The following is a 22,071-nucleotide window of genomic DNA, read 5'->3' as shown; positions in this document are numbered from 1 at the left end:
GAGGACTAGTCACTGTCAGCACAAAACAATTCCAAACTGTGGGGACAAGAGACTGTGTCACCTGAGGACAACACAATGAAACCAGACACAAATAGCAAGAGTAGAAAACAACAGTAACAGAGCCTGGCTCGTGAAAACTTAAAGATTTTCTTTTAAATTTGGCCCAAAGATGAAATCAAAACACAAACAGCAAAATATCTAGAATATGGGAGAAATGAACACACTGCAAATCAGTACATGTGGAATATGGGTAAAGCAGTGGTGTAAGGAAAAATAAAGGTCTGGTGGACCAAATATCTTTAAAAAAACCCCTGAAGCCAAAAGGAAATAAGGGAAAAAAAAGTGATTAAAAAAAAATCTTGAAAAAGGGAAAGTGTTTCTAAGTTTTAGGAAGTTCTTCTCTAGAACTCACACAAGAAAAGACCATTAAACAAAAAAATAACAAAAGAAGCCAAAAGAAGAAGAAAAGGAAAAAATAGAAAGAACAAAATTAAAAGATAAAAAGACAACATAGGAAAAATATTTGCAATTCAGATGACAAAAGGTTAATTTTCCTAACTTATAAATAATCCCTTTCAATCAGTCAGTAAGAACAAGACCAGCCACTCGACAAGAAAATGGAGAATTAGTTCACAGAAAAAAAGTCACAGGGGACTTACTGAATGGATGGATAAATCAACGCATAGGTGACAGAACAGGGCTATTTCTAAGATGGATCAGTTAGAACATAAGTTCAGAACATAGAGTATAACATGATCTAATGAGCATAAATTTAATTACAGTTATTAAAAAAATTTTTAAAAATTAAAACACCAAGTGTTGATGGTGATTATACCTGTTGAATAAGATTTTATATTGTTATGCGCTGATTACAATTTTTTGCCAAGTAGTGATATTGGTTTTGCAATATAATTTTACTTTTTAATAAGTTAATAAATTAAACTAATTTAAATATGCCTCTCCTCTGGGGTCTCCTTCTTACTCCCAATAAGCATATTATGCCTTCTATTTCTAGATCCAATAATTTACTACTGTGCATTATAAGATCTTTATATAAAATGCTATGTTTCTATTATATTATTTTGTTATTGACATGTTTATACCACCTTATTTCAAAATGTCCACTAGGCTGCTTCATTTTATAATGAATTAATTGTAGCAGGTTCACCAGAAAGTGAGGTGAAAGGGACCTAGAGACCATCTAATCCAAACCCTCATCCTACAGCACACATTCTAACACCAGAAAGCCACTCGCATTGTCCTCACACGCAGTGAAACTGGCTTTTTAAAGATAGTTAATAAGCTTTTACCGGTCCCCTTCCCTGTGCATTAGATAATATTGACCGCTAGGTGGAAGCAGAAACCAACTCACTGGGGGAATCTTTCAGAGAGAATCCGAAATGTGTTTATTTCATTAAACAAAATGTCGGCCTCTGTTCCCGGGGCAGAAGCCCGCCACCATGGGTGAACCTTTGGAAGGTCACTGCTGGGGAGATGGGACGACGTGAGTGGGCAGGACTTTGCACTTGTCCTGTGGTCTCCACGCAGGGATAGGACCCCAGAGTCCTGCGTGCATGGGGGAGTTAGTCCACCTCCTGCTCAGAGAGCCAGGGTTTGGGCAAGAAAGAGCCCTTGCTGGGGGAGCACAAGGAGCCCAGTCCCCGGCCGTGGCCTGGAAACAGCCTGGCCTGCTCCCTACTCCACAGCGCCCACCTCCCAGCCTCATCCTGCGGGATGCACCTTCCTGGGCACCCCATGTCCCAGCCTCTCCTTTTGCGCCTCCGTGACCAAGTGAAGACTGCGAGGGGCAGCTGGACGCTGGCCCCACACTCACCGGCCTGCGTGGACTTCCTCCGTGCTTTCTTGATGTCCTCCTCCGTCTTGTTGCTCAGCTTGATCTCCAGCTGCTGGGTCTTCATCTCCAGGTCTCTCTGCCGCTCTGTGAGGGCTTTCCGGGCCTGGGGTCCAAGGACATGGAGAAGCCGGTCACGGGGCGCAGACCCAGGTGGGTCCCACGAGTCATGTGGCCTACCCTCCCCTTTTCTAGGAAGAGTCCTTTCTTTTTCGTCCTTTTGTAAGTGATGCCCCAGTGGCTCTGAGAGGCCAAGCAGCCAGACTAGTGACTAACCACCACCCAGCCAGTTAGGAACTGTGCAGAGGCTGCCACACGTATTCTCAGCCCCATCTCTTTCAACTGCATCCCGACTCGGCCCAGAGCAAGCCTCTCGGACCACACTTTCACTGGAGTGTGGACACGTACTGGGGACCCAGGCAGTCCTAAAACCACAGCCTCTCCGGGGTGGAAGGGCCCACAAAGGTCATCTACGTCACTCCCAGCAGTGCTTAGCAGATGGCAGCACCAGCCACCCCTTCTGGGGCAGGACAGGCCCTTTGGTGCCTGCAGCAGTTAAGTGTCCTGCACTCGTCCCTACAGCCCTGGAGTCAGCCCAGCCCCAGGGAGAGCTCTCTTCCACTCCAGGGCTGGCCATCAGCAGCTCCCACTAGGGTCAGACTTCTGAGGTCAGAACACTGTGGCCTCTGGGCAGGGAGACTGTCAAGAGGTAATCTGCCAGGTGAGGCCCAAAGGGTGTGGACCAGAAGCACGTCCAGGCTCCAGGTCCCACAAAAGCAGGGCGTACCTCGTCTCACGTGCCCTTTGGGGCCCCACTACATCTCCCATGGCAGGTGCAGCCTCTCTTGCTCCCAGTGATACGAGCCCCACTGGGGAGCAGCTCTTACCTGCCCTTTGGCTGGGGGTGGGGGCTCTCCAGCTTGGGCTCAAGGTTTGCATTCCCCACCCGCAATCCTGCCACAGCAGGGACAAAGGCCTCAGCCCTGGCACTCAGAGCCCCTGGTGGTCCCCAGCCCATCCTCCCACAGTAGGCCCCCACTTCCCACCCCGGCCCGGAGGCCTGGGCCCCTCACCTTCTCCACTGCAGCGTAGCGGCTGGCGAGCTGCTTGCGGAGGTCAGCGATGTGGTGGTCGCACTTCTTCATGTCTTTCTTGAAGTTCTCCCGGAAGTTCATTAGGGGCTTCTCTACCTCACTGTGAAGCTGTAGAGGAGAGGGGGTACACACGCTCAGGACCCCTGGGCATCAGCTGCAAGTAACTGAAGGAGAGAGACGGACACTCTCCCCAACCCCAGCAGGTGGCACAGGGCCTGGGGCAGTGGCCTGGCTGGTCTACAAGAAGGTTAGAGACGAGCGGCTGCTTATCAGGTGGCAGTCTGGGCTCACCTTAGCTGGAGGTCCCAGCATTCACATCGACAGATGGACGGGTTGGGATCTAGAACTTTCTGAGTCTCTTGTTGCCTATCTCCCTCCGCTCAGCTCCCACAGCTTTTTGTAGGGCTTTGCTCGGCTGTCTGTCTCCCTTACTTTCCAAACTGGGAGCTTTCTGGGGGCAGAAACCAAGCCACCATCTCTGTGTCCCCTGGCACTTAGCACAGGGACGGCCATGTGGATGCCATTTAATTGGGCGGTCTCAGTTCAGTTCTGTTGACTGACCATCTGCTATGTGCCAGGTGCTGAGACTACAGAGATGGTCTAGGCATGGCCCAAAGCTCCAGCAATCCATGGCGGGAAGCCCCCCAGGTCTGGTGGGGACTCCCAGGGCCCCTCTCCTGAGCTGTGCCCAGCGGGGGAGCTCACCTCACTGTCTGCGTGGAACCTGGCACACCTCCCACCCCCAGGAGACCTGCCTCGGACTCCGAGGGAGGGCGGAGAAAGAGTCTATGCCCTGAGAGGAGCTGGGGGGTGCGGGGTTTTCCAGCTTTCCCCTTCTCTTCTATTCCTTCGCTCTTTCCCACTCGACTCCCTTTCAAAGGAGAACTTTCACTACACTTTTTTGGGAGTCGGAGAACATGAGATGCATCTGATAAGAAAACAGATTAAACGTGGACCTGCTGTGGTCAAAGCCAGGTGAGCTCCACTCCTCCAACTTGGCCTTCCAGGATCCCACCAACACGGCCTTGCAGGGTCCCTCGGCCTCCTGGCCAGGAAGCACCTCTGGGAAGCCGAGCTGAATTTCCCTGGACAGTGACATCCCACTCTGGGATTCTGGGATTTCTCTCCTCTTCCTCCTCACCAGGCACCTGCTACATTATCTGTTTCTCTGAGGACCTCGAGGACTTCAGTGTTCCTAGTTCTAAACCACCGGCGACACAGGACAGTGAGCTCTACGAGGGCAGGGGCCATGTGGGCTTGGCCACTGCTGTGTCCACAGCGTCCAGGTGGAGCTGGTGCGGAGTCAGTGCCCCTTCACTACTTGGAAGAACACATGATCTTCAGGGCCCCATGCCCTGGGTGATGGACGAGGGTTTTGTTGTGGGACCACCCTCAAAGTTTAACAGACAGCGGGCCACCCAAACGCCCCTTTCCTCCTCCTGTCAGTTGTAAATGTCTATTGTTTTTTTGAGCCCGGGAAGTCTCCTCGTATAGGAAAACACCCCCATCTGATGGCAGTTTGTAAGATGCTAAAACTTGAGAGCTGCCAACATGAAAACCCCACTCCCACGTAGATCTAGCATTTGCGGGGGGGGGGGGGGGCGGTGGGAGGGAGGAGAAAGGAGGAGGGGGAGAAAGGGAGAAGAGGGAAGAGGAGAGGGGAGGAGGGGGAGGAGGGGGAGAAGAGGGAAGAGGAGAGGGGGAGGGGGAAGGGGAGGAGGGGGAGGGGGGAGGAGGGGGAGGGGGGAGGGAGGAGGAGGGGGAGGAGGGGGAGGAGGGGGAGGAGGGGGAGGGGAGGTGGTGAAGGAGGAAGAGGAGGACGTGCATAACTTAGCTGCCTGATTCGGGGGTCTATGAGGGTTACTCAGCCTGTTGACTCAGTAACTCTGGGGTCTCTCTCTGAGGGCCTGGAAAGTCAGTGATTTCCAGGCTTCCATGTGCCCAGGAGTGACCTGGAGGGGCTTTTGAACATCCAGGATTCCTGGGCCCTGGACCCAGGCTCTGTGGTCTGGGGAAGAGCCCAAGAACCTGCCAATGCACCCAAATGCTTTCCCCAAATTCCAAATGACATTCTGGAAACATAATGCTACTAGCTGTCAGACGTGACTCCATCCCATAGACAAAGACCCATGGATTCTCCCTCTATGTTTAAAATTGCTTTTTTCTCCCCAAAGCCCCAGTAGATAGTTATCAATCATTCTAGTTCTTCTATGTGGGATGCAGCCCCAGCATAGCTTGATGAACAGTGTTTAGGTCTGTGCCCAGGATCCGAACCAGCGAACCCTGGGCTGCCAAAGTGGAGCTCATGAACTTAACCACTCGGCCACGGGGCCGGCTCCTACATATTTTTAAGAGAGATAATTTTTCCTACAAAAGCATTGGCCGGTGTCTTTTTACACTCATTCTTGACTCTGAAGCATCTTTGTTGAACCGAGAGTCAGAAGTCCTTCCCAGAAGCTGGATCTCCTGAGCTCTCGAGCTGGCCCGTCCTGGATGGGACTGGCTGTTGGAGCCTCTCCAGAACTCCCGCTCCCTGAGCCGCCTCCTCCTTCCACCGCACACAGCAGAAGAGGATGAGAGAAATCCCAAGTTGGAAGGAACCTCAGGGACTCTCTGCTCCAGTGTTTTTTAAACGGTGGGTTGCTGCTAAGAGTTGTGAGACCAGTTTAGTGGGTGAGGACCAGCTTTTTGAAGAGAAGAGACCGGGCATGGATAGACAATACCAGAACGAGTGCATTTCAGGCAGAAGGATAAGTACTGTTTCGTGAAACGTGTGTTTTGGCTGTGTACGTATCTGCGGGTGGACACCTGGGTGTGGATAGCTCGTGCTCTGGGGGCCCACGTAAAATGTATTACTGTGGGTCACAAAGGAGTTTCAAGTCACTGATCCGGTCCTAACTCTTCCTTTCACACAGAAAAAATGGAAGCTCAGAGATGCTAAGTGACTTGCCCAAGGTCACAAAGCTTCTTAGTGACAGATGACATGAAACTCAAGTCTCCTGACTCCCACTGTCCCCCCCCAAGTCTTCTGACTGGATGCATGGCCTCTTATTGCACGATGAGACTTTCCCCCATAAGAAGGAACTCTTCTGGTCTCCCTTCTTCAGCTGGAGGCAGGTCTAACTTTCTCTGTACAGAGCAATCTTATTTCTTTAACGGCCCGATGCTATTAACAATGGCTTGAGCTAGTAGACCAGAAAAGCTTGAAAGGTTGCCATAACAAAATTGCATTTTTTAAAGAGCTCTTGCCCCTGACACAGAACATTCAGAGTAGAATTTCAATGAGCCTTTTGGAGCAGGCGTTCAAGTGGGTTTTGCGCATGTGGAGCCATATTATCCAGGGAAGACGAATAAATCCTTGGGAGCCTCTGTGCTTTCAAGGACTTGCCATTCAACCACTGGGCCGCCAGGACGACTGCCCGAGGCCACCAACCCTGACAGGTGGGAAGCAGCACAGGTTCTCAGAGAAAAGTCAGTTTTGTGCGAACATTCTTCATACACCTCTCATCAGCTGAATGGTGAAGTCAGCCCTGTCTCGTCGTCGCCTGACTTAAAACGTCCCGGGCTCTTGGAAGGCCAGCCTGCACCACCCCAGCAGCCCTGAAGGGAGGGCAGAGTGCTCTGCTGGTCTGCCCGGAGAAAAGGTCTGGAGGCCAGGTCTCCAATTCGCTCAGTCTTCTTTGCTTCCTCAGTAGCTGAACCCACATGCTGTGTGAACATGGGCGGCGATTTGACTTCTCTGTTCCTTCTCATTTGTGAAATGGAGATGCTGTCTTGCACGGTGGTTGATAAAATCAATAGAGATGAGTTATATCCTGTGCACAACTATCTAGAACACCAACATCACTGTATGCTGTGATATAATAACAAATATCTACTTTGGTCTTTGTCCTTAGCTCCTGGCGAGAGCTCCTAAAACCTTTGTAATCTCCTAAGCAACAAAGGCGCTAGGAGCGTCTTTTGTTCTTATGAGGTGACTCCTGGTGGCTCCTGGATGGCTTCAGGATAGGGGCTGGTCACCAGAAAGACCAAGCCACAATTAGAAGCTTGGAACTTTCAGCCCCATCCCTCAACCTCTGGGGAGGGCAGAGGGCCTGGAGACTGAGTTAATAATTGATTATGTCTACCTGATAAAACCTCCATAAAAATCTGTAAATTAGGGGTTCAGAGAGCTCCCAGGTTGGTGACACATCCATGTGCCAGGAGGATGGTGCACCCCAACTCCAAGGGGTCAGAAGCTTCTGGACTCAGGATCCTTCCAGAATTCGTCCTGTCTTTCTCTTCAGCTGACTGTTCATCTGTAGCCTTTATCACGCCCTTGAATATATAATAAATCAGTAAACCTAGCTGTTTCCCTGAGTTCTGGGAGCCATTCTAGCAAATTATCAAACCTGAGAAGTGGGTGGGTCACGGAACCCCTGACTTGCAGCCAAGTCAGACAGAAGTGTGGGTAACTTGGGGACTCTCTACTTGGAACTGGCATCTGAAGTGGGGGCAGTCTTGGGGGGCTGAGCCCTTCACCTGTGGGATCTGACACTATCTCCAGGTAGTTAGCGTCAGAATTGAATGAGATTGTAGGACGCCCAGCTGGTACAGGAGAAGTGGCGGCTGTGGAGAAACCCCAAACATCTCGCATTGGAAGCAGTGGTGCGAGTGAGCCGTAGTAAAAGGGACACAGCGCCTCGGAGAGCGTGTTGTCACCTGCTGAGTACTCTGTAAAGAGTCGAGAACCGGGGTCCTACTGATGGGGAGTAAGTGCCACCAGGCAGTCCAGGATCCAGCTGGTGGCTTTTCAGAAGCTCCCGGAGCCGGCTCCCAGCACAGCGGCAGCCTTCCGCTTCATTTCACCCGTCAATAGAGGTTTCTGCCACGTGGTGAACGGCACTGCGGGGGGCTGGGATAGAAGGGGGACCTAGACGGAACACCACCCATGACCTGCAGCTTAAAAATAACTTGCTACTTAGTATGCAAGGCAGCAAAGAGCTCCCTTCTCTCCCAGGGCTTGAGTGGCAATTTTCCTGTGGAGCGCTTGGGGTATGAGGTTAATGTGCCATCATCAGCCCAGGAATTCTCACTCACATCTAGGTGTCACATCACTCTTGGGGCACTAACATTCTCTAGGAGCGGGCAGCTGGGAACAGCACTGCTTTTTCCTCCCACCTCAGCTCTTTATAAAGCTGCGTCACATGTCTCAGCCATCTGAGTCATTCGTTCTGCCCTCGACGTGCAGGGAACCATCATGGGGTGGGGAGGGGAGACCTGCCCTCCAGCAGTGCACATCCCATGGGGACCCCAAAGCCCAGAAGCACAAGTGCTGTGGGGAAAACAGCAGAAAAGAGACAGGACCCATGAGTGCTGAATGTGGGAGCCCTGGGAAGGAACAGCCATCTTTAGGGGTGGATGCTACTTTCGAGCAGTAAAGGAGGCAGTGTGCCCCCAATTTTAAAATGGGGGCTCAGAGAGTTTATGCACTTCGTGCAAGTGTCCTCTTGGGCTGCCATGTCTGACTAGGGATGGTGGGAGGGCAGAGGGAAGAGTGTGGACCCCTGTAGGCAAAGGTCACTGGGAATGGTGCCACTCTCAAGGGCCTCTCCTCCTTCAAAAGGGAAGTATGCTAATGGGTAGCCCAGCCAGTCATGCACACTTTAGTGTGAATTATCTCAGTCAGCCACTTGCTTTAGTTTTTCCCTGAAAAGTAGTGGAGAGCCTGAGAAGGAATATGGAGATACAAGCCAGGGGGTGGGAAAGAGAGGGTCACCTGGAAACAAAGAGAAATCAGAGAGAGAAAGTAGGACTGAAAAGACTGGGGGGTCAGGAGGAGATAATGAGAGGGCCTCGCTGATTCACTACTTGAGAAAACATTAATTGAACGTCTACTGTGTACCAGGCACCACCCTGGGTACTGAGGGCAGAGTGAACAGGACAGAAACATCACTGTCCTCAAGGTCACAGAGCTAGAGTCTTCAGAACTGAATGAAAGAAGGCCCAGTTACCCAGTCTGGAACTGTGTAACAACAACAAACAAAACCAGAAAGTTCCCCTTTGGCACAGTCTAGTCTCTCGACCCCAAGAAGTAGAAAACGCCAATACGCCCCTTTGAAAGACCAGCAAAGCGACAGTGGGGTTTCACCACTTGGGTTCCCCAGAGCTATGCTGGGGCAGCTCGCACTGGCTCAGCAGAGCCAAATGCCCAATTTGTAGGAATTCTGTGAGCTGGTTGTTAAAGACGGCCAGTATTAAACATTAAATGATCTAAACTTAAAATTAGCAAATTATATTAAAAACAAAGGTAATAAACACTCGGCACTCATCACTTCCTAGCAGCACGTTCCTACTATCCACGTTTCAGTGGATAGTTCTCGTTACCGACGCTCTTGTTTCGGTTTGGTGGAAATACCACCCAGTGGCGCACCATTACGTACCCCTTCCCGACTCTCAAAACTTATACTTCGGAACCTGGCCGACACCACGCTCTGAAGAGAGCTGTCGAACGCTCGGAGGCACAGAGAGAGGCAAGACCAGCCCAGAGAGGCGCAGCGAGGGCTCACCTTGGCCGAGAACTTGAGGTGAACTTCTGCCTCGTCCGCAAGGCTCTTCTTCACCTGCGCCCACGCTTCTCCCAGGGAGCTGCAACACCAAGAAGACTGTGAGACTCTCAGAGGGGGGAGCCCACAGCCCTTCCTGAGGCGGGGCAGTGGGTCTCGACCCCAAGGCCTGGGGAAGCATCTAACACCCGAGACTGCGAACTTGGATGAGGCAGGGCCCGGGCCCAGGCCCAAAACAAACGTCGCTACCACGCTTCACCTGTGGGGCCAGAGGAGCCACACCAACCGAGCTGAGGGTCTCTGGAGGTGGGAGAACAGACTGCAGCAGTCAAGTGGCTGGGGCAATACCTGGAGACCCAGAGACCCGGGGGAGATGCGAGAGGAAGGCAGGGTGCAGTTGCAGTGAGGGCCTTGCTACCTGGCCCATCGCTGTCCCCAGGCCTTCCCATCACCCCTCGTTGTTTGCTGATGGAGCGGGGGCGTGCAAACACCTGCTGGCAAATCAAGGAAGGAGAACAGATGCCTTTTTGGGGAGAAGCCCTTCCTAGACAGAAGGTACCACACGGCCCTGCCTGTAGGCAAACCTCCGGTGGTCTGACTTCCAAGAAAGGCAAAGATGGGCCACCTGAGTCCCGGGACCTCTTAGGGATGCCCACACAGCAGAGAAGGCTCTCTGTCACCATCCTCAGGAGCGTGGCTCCCACCAGTACTGATTCTGGACCGTGAGCCCCAGGGCAGCCTACAGCCTCCTGGAGAACGGCAGAGTCCTCTTCGCTAAATAGCTTTTCCACTCCAAGGAGGTGTTTCCAACAGAACAATCGCCTGAAGTCCCCGAGACTCGAATGTAGGCCCCCGTGCTACATTCCCCATCATTTGCAACTCTTTAAGCTCACCAACCTTCCAAATGACACTGCTGTGTCCTGGCTCGAGACCTCTCCACCCAGCCAACAAGCCCAGGCTGGATGTTCAGTTGATTTAATTTCATCAAGAAGCCACTTCCCCCAGAGAATTCATTAATCTCAAGTGGCAAAGGTGATGAAAAGACAGCACGCTGCGAGGCTTCCGGATGTCGTGCGGAGCAGCTAGCAACTGAGAATCACCAACAGAAAAGGAGGGTCCCCTCTGACCACAGTCCAGGCCTGTCTGGTTGTGGTGTTGGCTCAGGGTGAGGGGAGTGCTCATGGGAAATGACTGACTGGTTTTATCTAGGGGTCGGGTAGCAAACAACGGTCCCCTTGGGTGATCCTGGCTGGGAAGCCTACCAGGGAAGAGATGGAGTGAGAACAGGGGCAATCCAAGCTGGGGACATTTGTCTGGGCCTGAAGGGCCAGAGCTCCAGGGAGCTGTGCAGGGGCAGCTCGGGGTGGCCTGGCTGCCCTCCTGATTCGGCAGACAGGTAGGAAGTCCACGATGGGGGGAGGCGGGGGTGGAGGTGGTCATGGTGGTCTCAGAGACACGGGGACAGAATACCAGGTCCAGAAACAGACTCACTCAGATGTAAGTTTGTGGTTGACTGATGGGCGACTGGGTGACTGATATGAAACAAAGGTGCCAATTATCTGAATGCGGACGGATGGTCTTTTCAACAAATGGTGTGGAGCCCACTGTACACCCACAGGGAAAAAAGGAAGCTGGGCCCTGCCCTCCTGCCACGCACACAGATTATCCCAAGATGGATGACAGATCTGAAGCGAACGCCAACACTACGCAGAGCTTACAGAAGCAGCGCCAGGAGGAGTGGGAACTTGATTAAAGGGCCATGGAGAGGGGTTTGCTCCTGCAGCTGAGCTACACACACACCTGTGCGAGGTACAAACAAGAGCCCGGAAGCCAAAAAGGCCCTGGGTGGTGCTGAGTTTGTCAGCCTACTGTGAGCAGAACGTGTGGCCAGGAACTGGCCCAGTGACGGCTGCAGTGACTGAGAATGTCATCTGAGGGCTCCTGGGAGGAGAGGAAAAAGCAGTTGCATGCTCAGTGTCCTCAGCCCCACCTCCAGGCGGGGCATCCACAGGGGGAGACCGTCACTCCACTCAGAGGGGCCTATGCGAGCTAAGACATTCCCCATGCGCACCTCCCCTGCCCCAGGATTCCAGCCCCTTGGAGCCACTTCGCAATTGTTTAGAAAAAAGCAATTTAGAAATTCTCTCATTTGAAGAGAGATTTTTCATCTAAGAAGAGGTTAATGAAGAAAATATGACCAGAAATATATTTCTGTTCCAAGGCAGAATAAATAACCTATTACCAGTGTGCACATATCCTTCGGAATCTATTTTGAACACAGCGCTCAAGTTGGAAAAGCCAGCTCAAGCGCCCCCATCAGGTTCTCCCTATAGGGCCCAATCTCTAGGCTCCAGCACTACCCTTTGAAAGGTTCGAGGTGGACTGGGCTAATGTCCAAACTGTGCATACATGCAAAGCAGCATCGCTACACATGGTGAGGAGGGGGCCCACATACTCAAACCCCCACCCCATGGTGCCTACTGGAAGGAGGGTGCATTGGGTGTGACCACATAGCGGAGATGGGGTGTGTGTTTGCGCCCGTGTGGCAGGTGAGCGGCGTCAATGCATGTACGTGAGCATGTGCTGGGTTGCCCGTGTTTGTAGGTGCCTGTGTGCACGGCGTGTTGGTGCAGGCCTGACTTGTACAGCTGGGAGGATATGCCCGTGCGTGCTGGCAGGACGGAGTGTCCTTGGCAGCAGCCCAGGCCGAGGAGGTGGAAGCCGGAAGGCTCTGGAGCGACATAGTGGTGCAGGGCACGGGGACACTCGGGAAAGCCCCCTCGGCAGCCCGGAAACTGGCTCCCCCACGTCCTCCAGCCCCGTCTCAGGCCCAGTGCACAGGCAGAAAGGGGCCAGAGCCAGCCTCATTTACGTCCCTGGAAGACGCACTGGCCCTGCAGGGCCGCCTGTGCCTGTGGCCAGCTGGGCGGGTGAAAGCCATTCGGAGGGGGCCTCTTGGCTGCACAGCGAGCCCATGCGGAGGCCTTCATCAAACCACAGCCAGGTGGCAGAGCCCATCCCCCGAAGGACTTCCAAGCCACGCTGGCAGGTTTGGACACATTCAGCATCACGGCTCTGTGACAACTACCACCATCCCACAACAGACGGTCTTCCTTGCTCGGGCGCATGTTCCCCGGGAGGAAGGATTCAAACAGAGGCTGCTGGACTCGAAGGAGGACCTCGGGGGACCTTTCAACTCTAACCTCCTGCATCTTTATTCCTTTTTATTATTGAGGTGAAATTCACATGACATAAAATTAACCATTTTAACGAGAACAATCCAGTGGCATTTAGCACAGTCACCATGTTGTGCAACCATCACCTCTATCTAGTTCTGAAACATTTTTATCACCTGTTATGGACTGAATGTTTGTGTGCCCCCAAATGCACAGGGTGAAGCCCTAACACAGGCCCCCCTGCCCAGTGTGGCTGTATTTGGAGATGGGGCCTCTAGGGAAATAATCAAGGTTAAATGAGGTCCTAAGGGTGGGGCCCTGATCCGATAGGATTTGTGTCCTTATAAGAAGAGACACGAAGAGCTCACTTTCTCTCCTCACTGAGGAAAGGCCACAGCAAGAAAACGGCTGCCTGCAACACAAGAGGAGAGCTCTCACCAGACACCAACCCTGCTGGCACCTTGATCTTGGACTTCCAGCCTCCAGAACTATGATAACTTAAATTTCTGCTGTTTAAGGCACCACTCTATGCATACTCTATCCCTCTTTAGGGCTCAATAATATTCCATCACACATCCATGTATTCCAATGTTTATCCATTCATCCCGTGATGGATTTTTGGGTTGTTTCCACCTGTTGACTGCTGTGAATCATGCTGCCATGAGCACACATCTACACGTATTTGTTTGAATCTGTTTTCAATCCTTTGGGTATAAACCCAGCAGTGGAATTGCTGGGTCATATGATAATTCCATGTTCAGTTTTTTGAGGCATTGCCAAAGTGTTTTCCACGGTGGCTGCACCATTTTGCATTCCCACCAGTAGGATGAAATCCTTGTTAACAGATGGAGCAGAGAGGGCCACAGTCTTCCTCCCACTAGGGATCCTTCTGTGGCTGGGAGGGAAGCTGAGCCTCCCCCAGCCCAGGTCCCATCCAAGGAGGTCTGGACTGTCACAGCTGGAGAGGGAGGGGAGCCTGGGCCCCGGGCCCACAGGAGAGAATTCTAGACAAGGGGCCAGGTGCAGAACCTTCCCACACACAGTTTCCTGCCAGTCCACCCTCAGAGAAAGGGGAGCAGAGGCAGGCGTCTGGGGGCTGACGCCCAGCTACCAGGGGACAGGCCAGAGGGGGTCCTGACATACTCCAGCATCTGCCAGAGAAGATAATGTGGACATGCCAACCCTGAGCACGGATGACCACGTCTGAAGTCATGGGTGCCCATCTTGAGCCAGGCCTTTGGAGCCTTCCCCAGCCAAACGGGAGCATGCCAAGGAGCAGTGACGGGTGAAAAGGGACCCGCTTTCCTGAAGGTCCCCTCTTCCTCCCCGCCCCCATCACTGTCCTCCCCACTCACCCCTCCTCCTGTGCAGCCAAGGAGTTCTGAGAGAGCTTAGCTAAGTTCTTCGCATATTCCTCTTCAATCTTTATCCTGCAAAAGGAGAGAACCCAACATGTCAGCCCCCCAGTGCTAGAGAGAGGGTCTGACGTGCAGCCCTGCCGTTTATTAACTCTGTAAAGGAACCCACTAGACCACAAGCCCTGAGAGTACGTGGCTATTGTCTGTCCGCCTGACACACAGGAGGTGCTTAATAAATATCTGTTGATTGAATGAATGAACAAGATTGTCTGAAACTCCGTCACCTCACTTGAAAATGGGATGGTCCCACCTGTCTCCTAGGTTGTGAAGATGAGGCGCTGTCATTTGCACAGCTCCAAGCACAGTGCTGGGCAGGTGATGAATGTCACTTGCATGGACCACAGGGATGCAAGGAGTCCCCTCTCCCTTCCAGCTCCTGAGCTCTCGGTTTACACCCTCCAAGGTGGCGTTAGCCCCTCGGAAGCATGAATAGAACCTCTCCCTCCTGTCTCCCAGCCCCCGATGTCTCTAATTGTCAAGCCTGCAGGGCACAAGTATTTCCATGGAAACCAGGAAGCACCCCCAGCGGCAGCTGATTCCATTTCCTGGGAGAAGAACGTGGTCTTGTATGTCGCTTCCAGCACGCAGACCCCTGACACAGTTTCCAGGCGGCTCTCTGGGAAGTGTTGTGTGTTATCAGGCACATACGTGTTAAATGTGTTGTCAAAGGTAGTGTTCACTGTCTAAGCCTTCCTCTGGGCCCCGTGGGACACAGAGGAGCTGTCCTTGTGACAACATCAGCTGGACAGAGGGCTGGGGCCTCAGAGCACCCCTGATCCATCCACTCGGCAAACAGCAAGGCCCCAGCGATGCTCCCGGGGCTGCAGCATTTGCTTCCTGCCCGCACGGAAGCTGAGGACCAAAGGGTGCACTGATGGAGAGAAGGCAGCCAGGCCAAGTCCTCCACAGCATTCTGAGGAATCGCTAGTTCATGGTGTGGCGTGGTGACACCCATAGTCTTGGTGTCCGTTCACTGCTGTGCTCTCACCACCCCCTGGCCCATCCCCAGGTCCTCGCCCGTCTCTCTCCTGCCTCTGTGGCTTCCTCTCCACTCACTCTGCCTTCAGTGCCGCCCTCCCCAGGATGACACGGACGGCCAGCCTGCAGCCTCCAGACTGTGGCCAAGAGATCTCTCCAGAAAGCAATCTAACCAGGTCACACTCTTAGCTTCAAACCTCCAAAGGCTCCTCATCGCCAGCTGCATGCTCCAGGTACACATCATCTGCTCCTAAGCATCACCTCCAGAGCCAGCCCTGCATCACCCCCACCTCCAACTCGCCCAGGCTGATGCCACGGCAAACCCCGGACATGCCCCGGCCCAGCACGCTCCCCACCCCGTGCGGCCCTCCCTGCAAGATCCCGGGAGATGGAGAGAAGCTACAGGCGTCCACACTGCCCAGGGAAGACCAGCGTCCTCAGGTGGCAGATTCCCACATAACGTTTCCGTGAACAGAGAACCCACAAGTGTGTTCAGTCTTCGGCTTTAACCACCATTTTCCTAGTCTCCTGTTTTAATGACAGTTTCTCGCACCTGAGCTACGCAACCTCTCAATTTCCCGCCAGTTTAATGGGTCATAAAATAAAGATCTGATTATACACATAGGAAACGGGCCTCCTAAACAAAAGCGGTGCTTTAAGATGCCAAGAATTATTACTTGATTATTGTTGTTATAATTAAAAAAGAAATATTTTAAAAATATATAGCCATTTACTATAAATATTTCCAGTGTGCTCTGGACAGCCCGGCTGGGAAGCTGTGTGTGCGTGTGTGTACATGTGGGGGGTGCACAGCGTGTGGGATGTGAGTGTGCTTCACATGCCCAGAACTCGGAGAGACTGGAGAAGGAAGAAGACGGAGAAGGGAATTCTCTTTGTAGCTTCTCCTGTTTCCATCGGGATCGATTTACTGTTTTCTCATCTCTGTTCAGACAAACCACTATTATAATCCCTGCGCGTATCATGACGACCCCCTCTGACTCTCGCATTACACCAATCTCCCTGCAGGCAGGGATGGGAGGGTGGGTGGTTTCTGCATGCCCAGGCCCAGGCCCAGGACACAGTTCTGGCTCAAAGATGGACTGAAAGGTAACAGTCTCCTTTTTCATTATGATACCAGTGCTTCAAATGAGGGCCATGTAGGTAAGCAAAGGAGCCAAGCAGTCTGTGTGGGGGACACAGCAGGGAGTGGTGGGGACTGTGGCAAACTGGAAACAGATGCTCCCTCTACAAGGGCAGCTGCTACTCAGCTCCAGCCAATTGTTGCATGAGGGAGGGATGCGGAGCCACTGCCAGACTTTCTGCTTTCTCAAGTGATGCTAGATATCCAGATTTTAATGTAAAACCTGCCAGTTTAAAAAAAAAAAAAAAAAGGTTGGCTCAAATATTTAAAAACACAACACAGGCCAAAGCAACACATTTGCTGGCCAGATCTGTCCCAAGGGCCATGAGGCTCCCCCTAGCGCTAACCAAGCCCAGTGCTCACTGCCCTCTGGCTACAGGGTCTAGGTGGGCGCTGTCGCCAGTCCCCGAGCTGGGAGGGCCTGGGCCTTACCTTTCCCGGATGAATTCGGACATTTCCTTCTGCATCTGTTTGCCCTTCAGCTGTTTCTGAAGCAGCAGTTCAAACCCAGCCACAGTGCCATTGCCTTGGGGGTCCTTCTTATCAGCCTAGAAAGGAAACAGAAGCATGAGAGTTGAGGTGACATCGGTGTCCAGAGCCGGGTGGAATGGAGTGTAGGGAAGTCGGACCCCAGAGGGGACCCAGATGCACCTGGCGGCCCTGACTTCAGCTGGAGAGGGAGGAAGGGAGCGGCAGACCTCGCTGCCCCGACCCCTGTCTCTCCTGGTGCCCCTGCTCCCGTGTGCTCTCTGAAGCTTAAGCCCTTACAGCTGCTGCCACCCCACCTCCATGCCCCTCAGCCTCCCAACCTGGCAAAGAAGGGGGAGAAGGGCAAGAGGCAGGGGCACAGCGTCTGAGGCCTGGCGGCCTGTTACTTTCACTGGATGGCTGCTGAGGCTGGCTGGACCGCTGGGTAGTCTTAGCATCCTGACTCTAAGCTGGGACAGTCTGCGACCTTGGGGGCAGGTGCCCCTAACCCTAAGCCATCCCGTCTCCTGTCCTTGGTTGGGCAGTGATGTCCTCCAATGTACAGCAGAAGATCAGAGTGGATTCTGGGGAGACACTGGATTGAAGGGAAGACAGAGTGGAAAAGGGCAGGCTGCCCAGGGTGGCATCCCAGCTGGGGACCTCAAGCAAGTTTGTCACTCAGTCCAGGGCCAAGCTGCGTCATCTGTAGACCTGGGGAAATAAGGGCCCACCTTACACGGTCATTTCTGGATACATGACTTACGGAAACAGCTTAGCACTGTGCTCAGCGTATGCTAACTACTCAAAGAACGGAAGCCGTTCTTAGCTACTTTTAAACAGAAGTCAGGACCCAGGGAAGATGGCCAAGTCAATGAAATGGGAACTTAGTACCCAATCCATTTCGTAAGCAAATACTCTTAAAATTTCAAAAATTAAATGCTTTTTTCATTACTAGAGACAAAGAGGGGCATTTATATAGTTAGACGTAAAGAAAAAATGGGTGATGATTTTTCAGTATTTCTGGGCTATTGGCAAAGATATGAAACACTAGATGAGTAGGTGGTGATGGCTCCTAAGATGTTTTTGAGGAGCAAATTGAAGAATTAATTGAAGAATGTAGAGAAACACTGACGAGAGAAAATCAAGAACTGATAAATTCTACAAAGTCAATCCCAATGACCGAGAGGACCCAGCAAGTTGGAATCATTATAAGCTAGAAAATATGTGAACTAGTTAATTTCGAAGTAATAGATATCTCTATGAAGCACAAACTTAAAGTATCAAGAAATGTTTCAGCAGCTCAAAGTATAATAGTAATAAGTGCTAATTTTTAAAAAAGTAATAAAAAATTTTTTTTAAAGGGAAAAAAAAAATTAAATGCTTTTTGTTTGTTTTGCCTGCACTTCCTCCAGGACACCTGAATACCTCCTTCCTGCCCGTCCCCTGCCCCACCTCCTGCCTGGCACCCCCTAACGCAGCCTTCCCTGCAGGACATTCGCCCCAGCATCTGCCCACACAGCCATGACTGCTGGAGAACAACCCTCAGAGCCTCCTCAGCCCCGGGAGGGCACCAGCCCAACACCATCCTCCTCCATTGCGGCCTTTCCCACCAGGACTCCAGAGTCAGACGCTTTGATACTTAAGGGAAGGAGTAAAAAGTACATCCTTTGACATCACAGACAGGTGCATGCATGAGAACCCTGTCCCAGGACCCAGAAAGGCCCAGGTCCTCGTCTCCACTCAGCCAGTGGGCGGCATAGTCAGGTCTTTCTAGTACTAGGCTATGCACACCCCCCCACCCCCCGACCTTGAAACAGGAGCCGGTTGCAAGCCTAAGATCCTTTCCAGAACAGACATTTTAGGAGAGGGGAATGGAGAGGGGTTGGTGATGCCTGGAAGGAACCCTACTTTTCATTGTCCAGTAGATGAATGGTTTTACGGCCATATCCCCGTTCCCTTCCAATGTGAAATCCCTTCCCAGGCTGCCCCGACCGGAGGCCCTCTGAGCCGCACAGTAATACCCCTTGTGACAAGGGGGTCACCACCCCATGGGGCGCACTGTGTCACAGTGGGGCTGCACCGGGCATTTAAAGTTTCTCCAAGGACATCTAAGATTTGTGCATTTCATCGTATGACTACTACATCTTGATAAAAAAGCAAAAGAAAAATTAGCCAAAATACTGAGTCCCAATCTGCCTCCCACACGGGATGGAAATGCTGAGTGATTTGTCCACACCAGGGAAAACCAGCCAGAAGAAAAGGGCTTAAAGACTGTATCAGCAGAAAGATTTCTATTAGCAGAAACGGCCTTGAAGGTCGGGGAGATAAAACACTAGAGTAAGTATCAGAGTCCCAGGGGAGCCTGAATTAAGATGGGAACTCACAAGTGTCGCTCTCTTGGATGCTGCTGACCAGCGCAGGACCACACGCTCCCCTCGGCTCCCTGACACCCCCACCCGATACCCCACATGCTGACTCCCAGCTCCCCAGGGTGCCCATCCCAGGGCTCGAGCTACTCACCCTTGAACGCTCCATGTCCTGTGCCCCTCTCTAGGGACAACCTCTCCAAACCCAGCTACTTCTCTCCATCTGGGAAAGAGCCACCATCTTTCCTGCCCTCCCATATCCACCTGCTACTTTCACTCCTGCCTGCTCCTAGTGTCTCCTCCCTGCATGACACGCATAAACCAGATCCCATCATATTCCTGCTTAAAACCCTCCGACACCTTCTTACTACAGATAGAACAAAACGAATGCGCTACGGGGTCTCCTGGCCCCCGCTCACCATCGCCTCTGAGCTCACCGCCCTCTCCCAGGGCTGTCTGACACCAAAGCCAGGGCCCTTTTTATAGCGTTCGCTGCCTCTGCACAGATCGCAGAAGACCTGGAAGAGACACAGCCGGGGCAAGAGGAGCTACCCCTATGGAGGCGGCAACAGGAATCACTGGGTATCTCTTAGAGCACAGTGATTTGGTAGAAAGAAAAAAGCACTTTTGTCTAGTACTCGGTTAGCAAATCTAAAAAAGGATAGATAATCCATTCTGCGTGGTGTGAAAAAAAAGTTTTTAATTTGTTTATTGTTCCTCAGGGTGTTTGCAAAGTTTTTTTTAAGTTTACTATTCAGAGGTTTTTAATATATTCACGAGGTTGGGCAGCCATCACCACTATCTGACCCCAGAATGGGGTGATCTCATTTTGAAAGTCATTACTCACTTTAAAATGCAAATGTCCAGGACTGTCCCCAGAGGTTCTGATCAGTAGAACTCTACATTTTTCAAAAGATATTTAATCGTGGAAAAATATACATAATTTACCATCTTAACCATTTTTAAGTGTACAGTTCAGCGGCGTCAAGCACATTCACATTGTTGTGCAACCCTTACCACCATCCATTTCCAGAACTTGTTTTTATCTTACAAAACTGAAACTCTGGACCCATTAAACAATATGCAAAAGTTCCAGAACCACGGAATTATTAAAGCTGGGGCTCCCTACACATCCTCATGAAAAATCTCCTGACTTTGATGGAAACAGTGAGGCCATCCAAGGGGACAAGTGAAGCACTCGTCCAAGGTCACCTACAAGAGTGACCAGGGCAGGTCTGGCACCCAGATTCTTTTAGTGAAATTGATTCTGGTTTCCTGTCTTCATTGAGCAGCAAAGAAAGTGATCCCTCAGCTTACTCGCATTCTGGTGGGGGTTTCCATAGTGCCACGAATGAAAACCCTACTGATTCTCTGAGATTTACGGAATGATTTGGAATCCAAGAGGGTCTTAGAGTTCCTGCCTCAGATGCTAAACCTACAGCCAGCCTTTAGGGGCTTCAATAGGAGAAGCCCTCTGCTCAGAGCCCAAGGCCTCTCCTGCCCCTCCGGCGTATCCACTCCTGGTCCTCAGAGCCACGGTGTGGGGGAAACGGAGGCACCACTTACCCAGAAATAGTCGCAGTAGCTCCACTCGGTTGGTTTCAGTAGCTGCTGCTCCGGCATCGTGTCTGGGTGAGGGAACGTCACACAGTTTATCTGTAGGGCACAGAACAAGAAAGAAAATTAGCTTGCTGGAGGATTGGGAGAAGCTGGGAAGGCTCTGTTCCCAAGACACAGCACTCAAGAGGCCTCCCTTTAGGGCCAGCTTGACAGAGCACACATGCACTGGGATCTTGGGATGCTCCAGCAGCCGGCATTTCAGATGAGGGGCAACCAGCAGGCACACCCACCTCAGAGGGGCTGGAACTGGTACAAACTCTCTGGAGGGCAGTGGAACAGGATCTATCAAAATTTCAAATGTCTAGAGCCTTCCAGCCAGCAGCTGCACTTTGAAAAGTCCATCCCACAGATACATTTGCACATGCGCAGTGACGGACAGACGTGGTTTTTCACCACAGCACTGTTTGTAGCAGCAAAAGACTGGAACACACCTCCACCGTCCATCAGCAGGGGATGGTTAAAAAAGCACGACAGACAGGCATCTGTGGGACTCGTACCCATGGTGAAAGACACAGCGAGAAAGTCCTCATGTATCGATAAGGAAGGTGTGCCAGGATATACTGTTGGGGGCGGAGAGCAAGATATAGAATAGTATTCACTGCATGCTACCGTTAGTGTACAAGAAAGGGGGAGGACAGATACACATTTGGTTATTTATGTACAATCACGCACCACATAATGACAGACCTCATATATGATGGTGGACCCAAAAGATTGGTACCATAGAGCCTTGGTGTGTAGTAGGCTCTACCATCTAGGTTTGTGTAAGTGCACTCTATGATGTTCGCACAACGACGAAATCACCCAACAACACATTTCTCAGAGAAGCAACTTATGACTGTACAAGATACTTCTGGAAGCTGGCAACATCATTTGCTCCTGGGAAAGGAGGTATGTGGCTGAGGGTGGAGGTGGGAGACTACCTTGTGAAGTGTATCTCAAGATATGCATGATATTCGTGTACGTTCACGATACTCGATGAACAAAGGGAGTTTAAGTGATCATCAGGGTGCACGCCGGGGGCTGGCCCCAGCCCAGGAGAGGGCAGTGTCTCTGGAATCTGTCTCGGACTTTTCCACCCGAGCACATTTGTGGCGCCCCTCACTTTGTGTCCTGGCAGAAGTGGCTTTGCTGCTCCTGCTGACAGTGCTTCAAGCCCAGATCAGGAGCCGCCTAATCCACGCTCTTTGTGGGAGGTGCGGAGACGTGGGGTGCTGTCGGCCTTGAACCCCTCACTGCAGCCCCAGCATCTGAAGTGGGAGCCGTCAGATGTGTGAGGTGCGAGCAGGGCAGAAACCGCCCAGGTTCTGGATTCCAGTGCCAGGCAGCCACTCAAACGCGGAGCCACATGTCACAGAAGTGCAGCTCGGGCTAGGGGTGAGAAGCCTCGGCTTTGGGAAGGGGCGGGGGCTG

At 52.0% G+C, this 22,071-nt stretch overlaps 1 protein-coding gene across 19 annotated transcripts in view; it reads right to left on the bottom strand.

Moving 5' to 3' along the window:
- Positions 1-22,071, bottom strand: part of GAS7 (growth arrest specific 7) — a 218,138-nt gene that overhangs the window by 10,868 nt on the left and 185,199 nt on the right. For all 19 annotated transcript variants that reach the window (XM_044744435.2, XM_014864143.3, XM_044744450.2 and 16 more), the window contains 6 exons: positions 20,605-20,694; positions 16,637-16,752; positions 14,023-14,097; positions 9,495-9,573; positions 2,926-3,054; positions 1,835-1,958 (listed from right to left, as the gene is read on the bottom strand). In XM_044744435.2, the coding sequence (XP_044600370.1) occupies positions 1,835-1,958; positions 2,926-3,054; positions 9,495-9,573; positions 14,023-14,097; positions 16,637-16,752; positions 20,605-20,694 (613 nt within the window). The remainder of the gene's footprint in view (positions 1-1,834; positions 1,959-2,925; positions 3,055-9,494; positions 9,574-14,022; positions 14,098-16,636; positions 16,753-20,604; positions 20,695-22,071) is intronic.

Source organism: Equus asinus, chromosome 13 (genome assembly GCF_041296235.1).
Source record: "Equus asinus isolate D_3611 breed Donkey chromosome 13, EquAss-T2T_v2, whole genome shotgun sequence".
NCBI lineage: Eukaryota > Metazoa > Chordata > Mammalia > Perissodactyla > Equidae > Equus > Equus asinus.
Note: the sequence above shows the minus strand (reverse complement) of the source record. Positions and strands in the feature narration are given on the sequence as shown.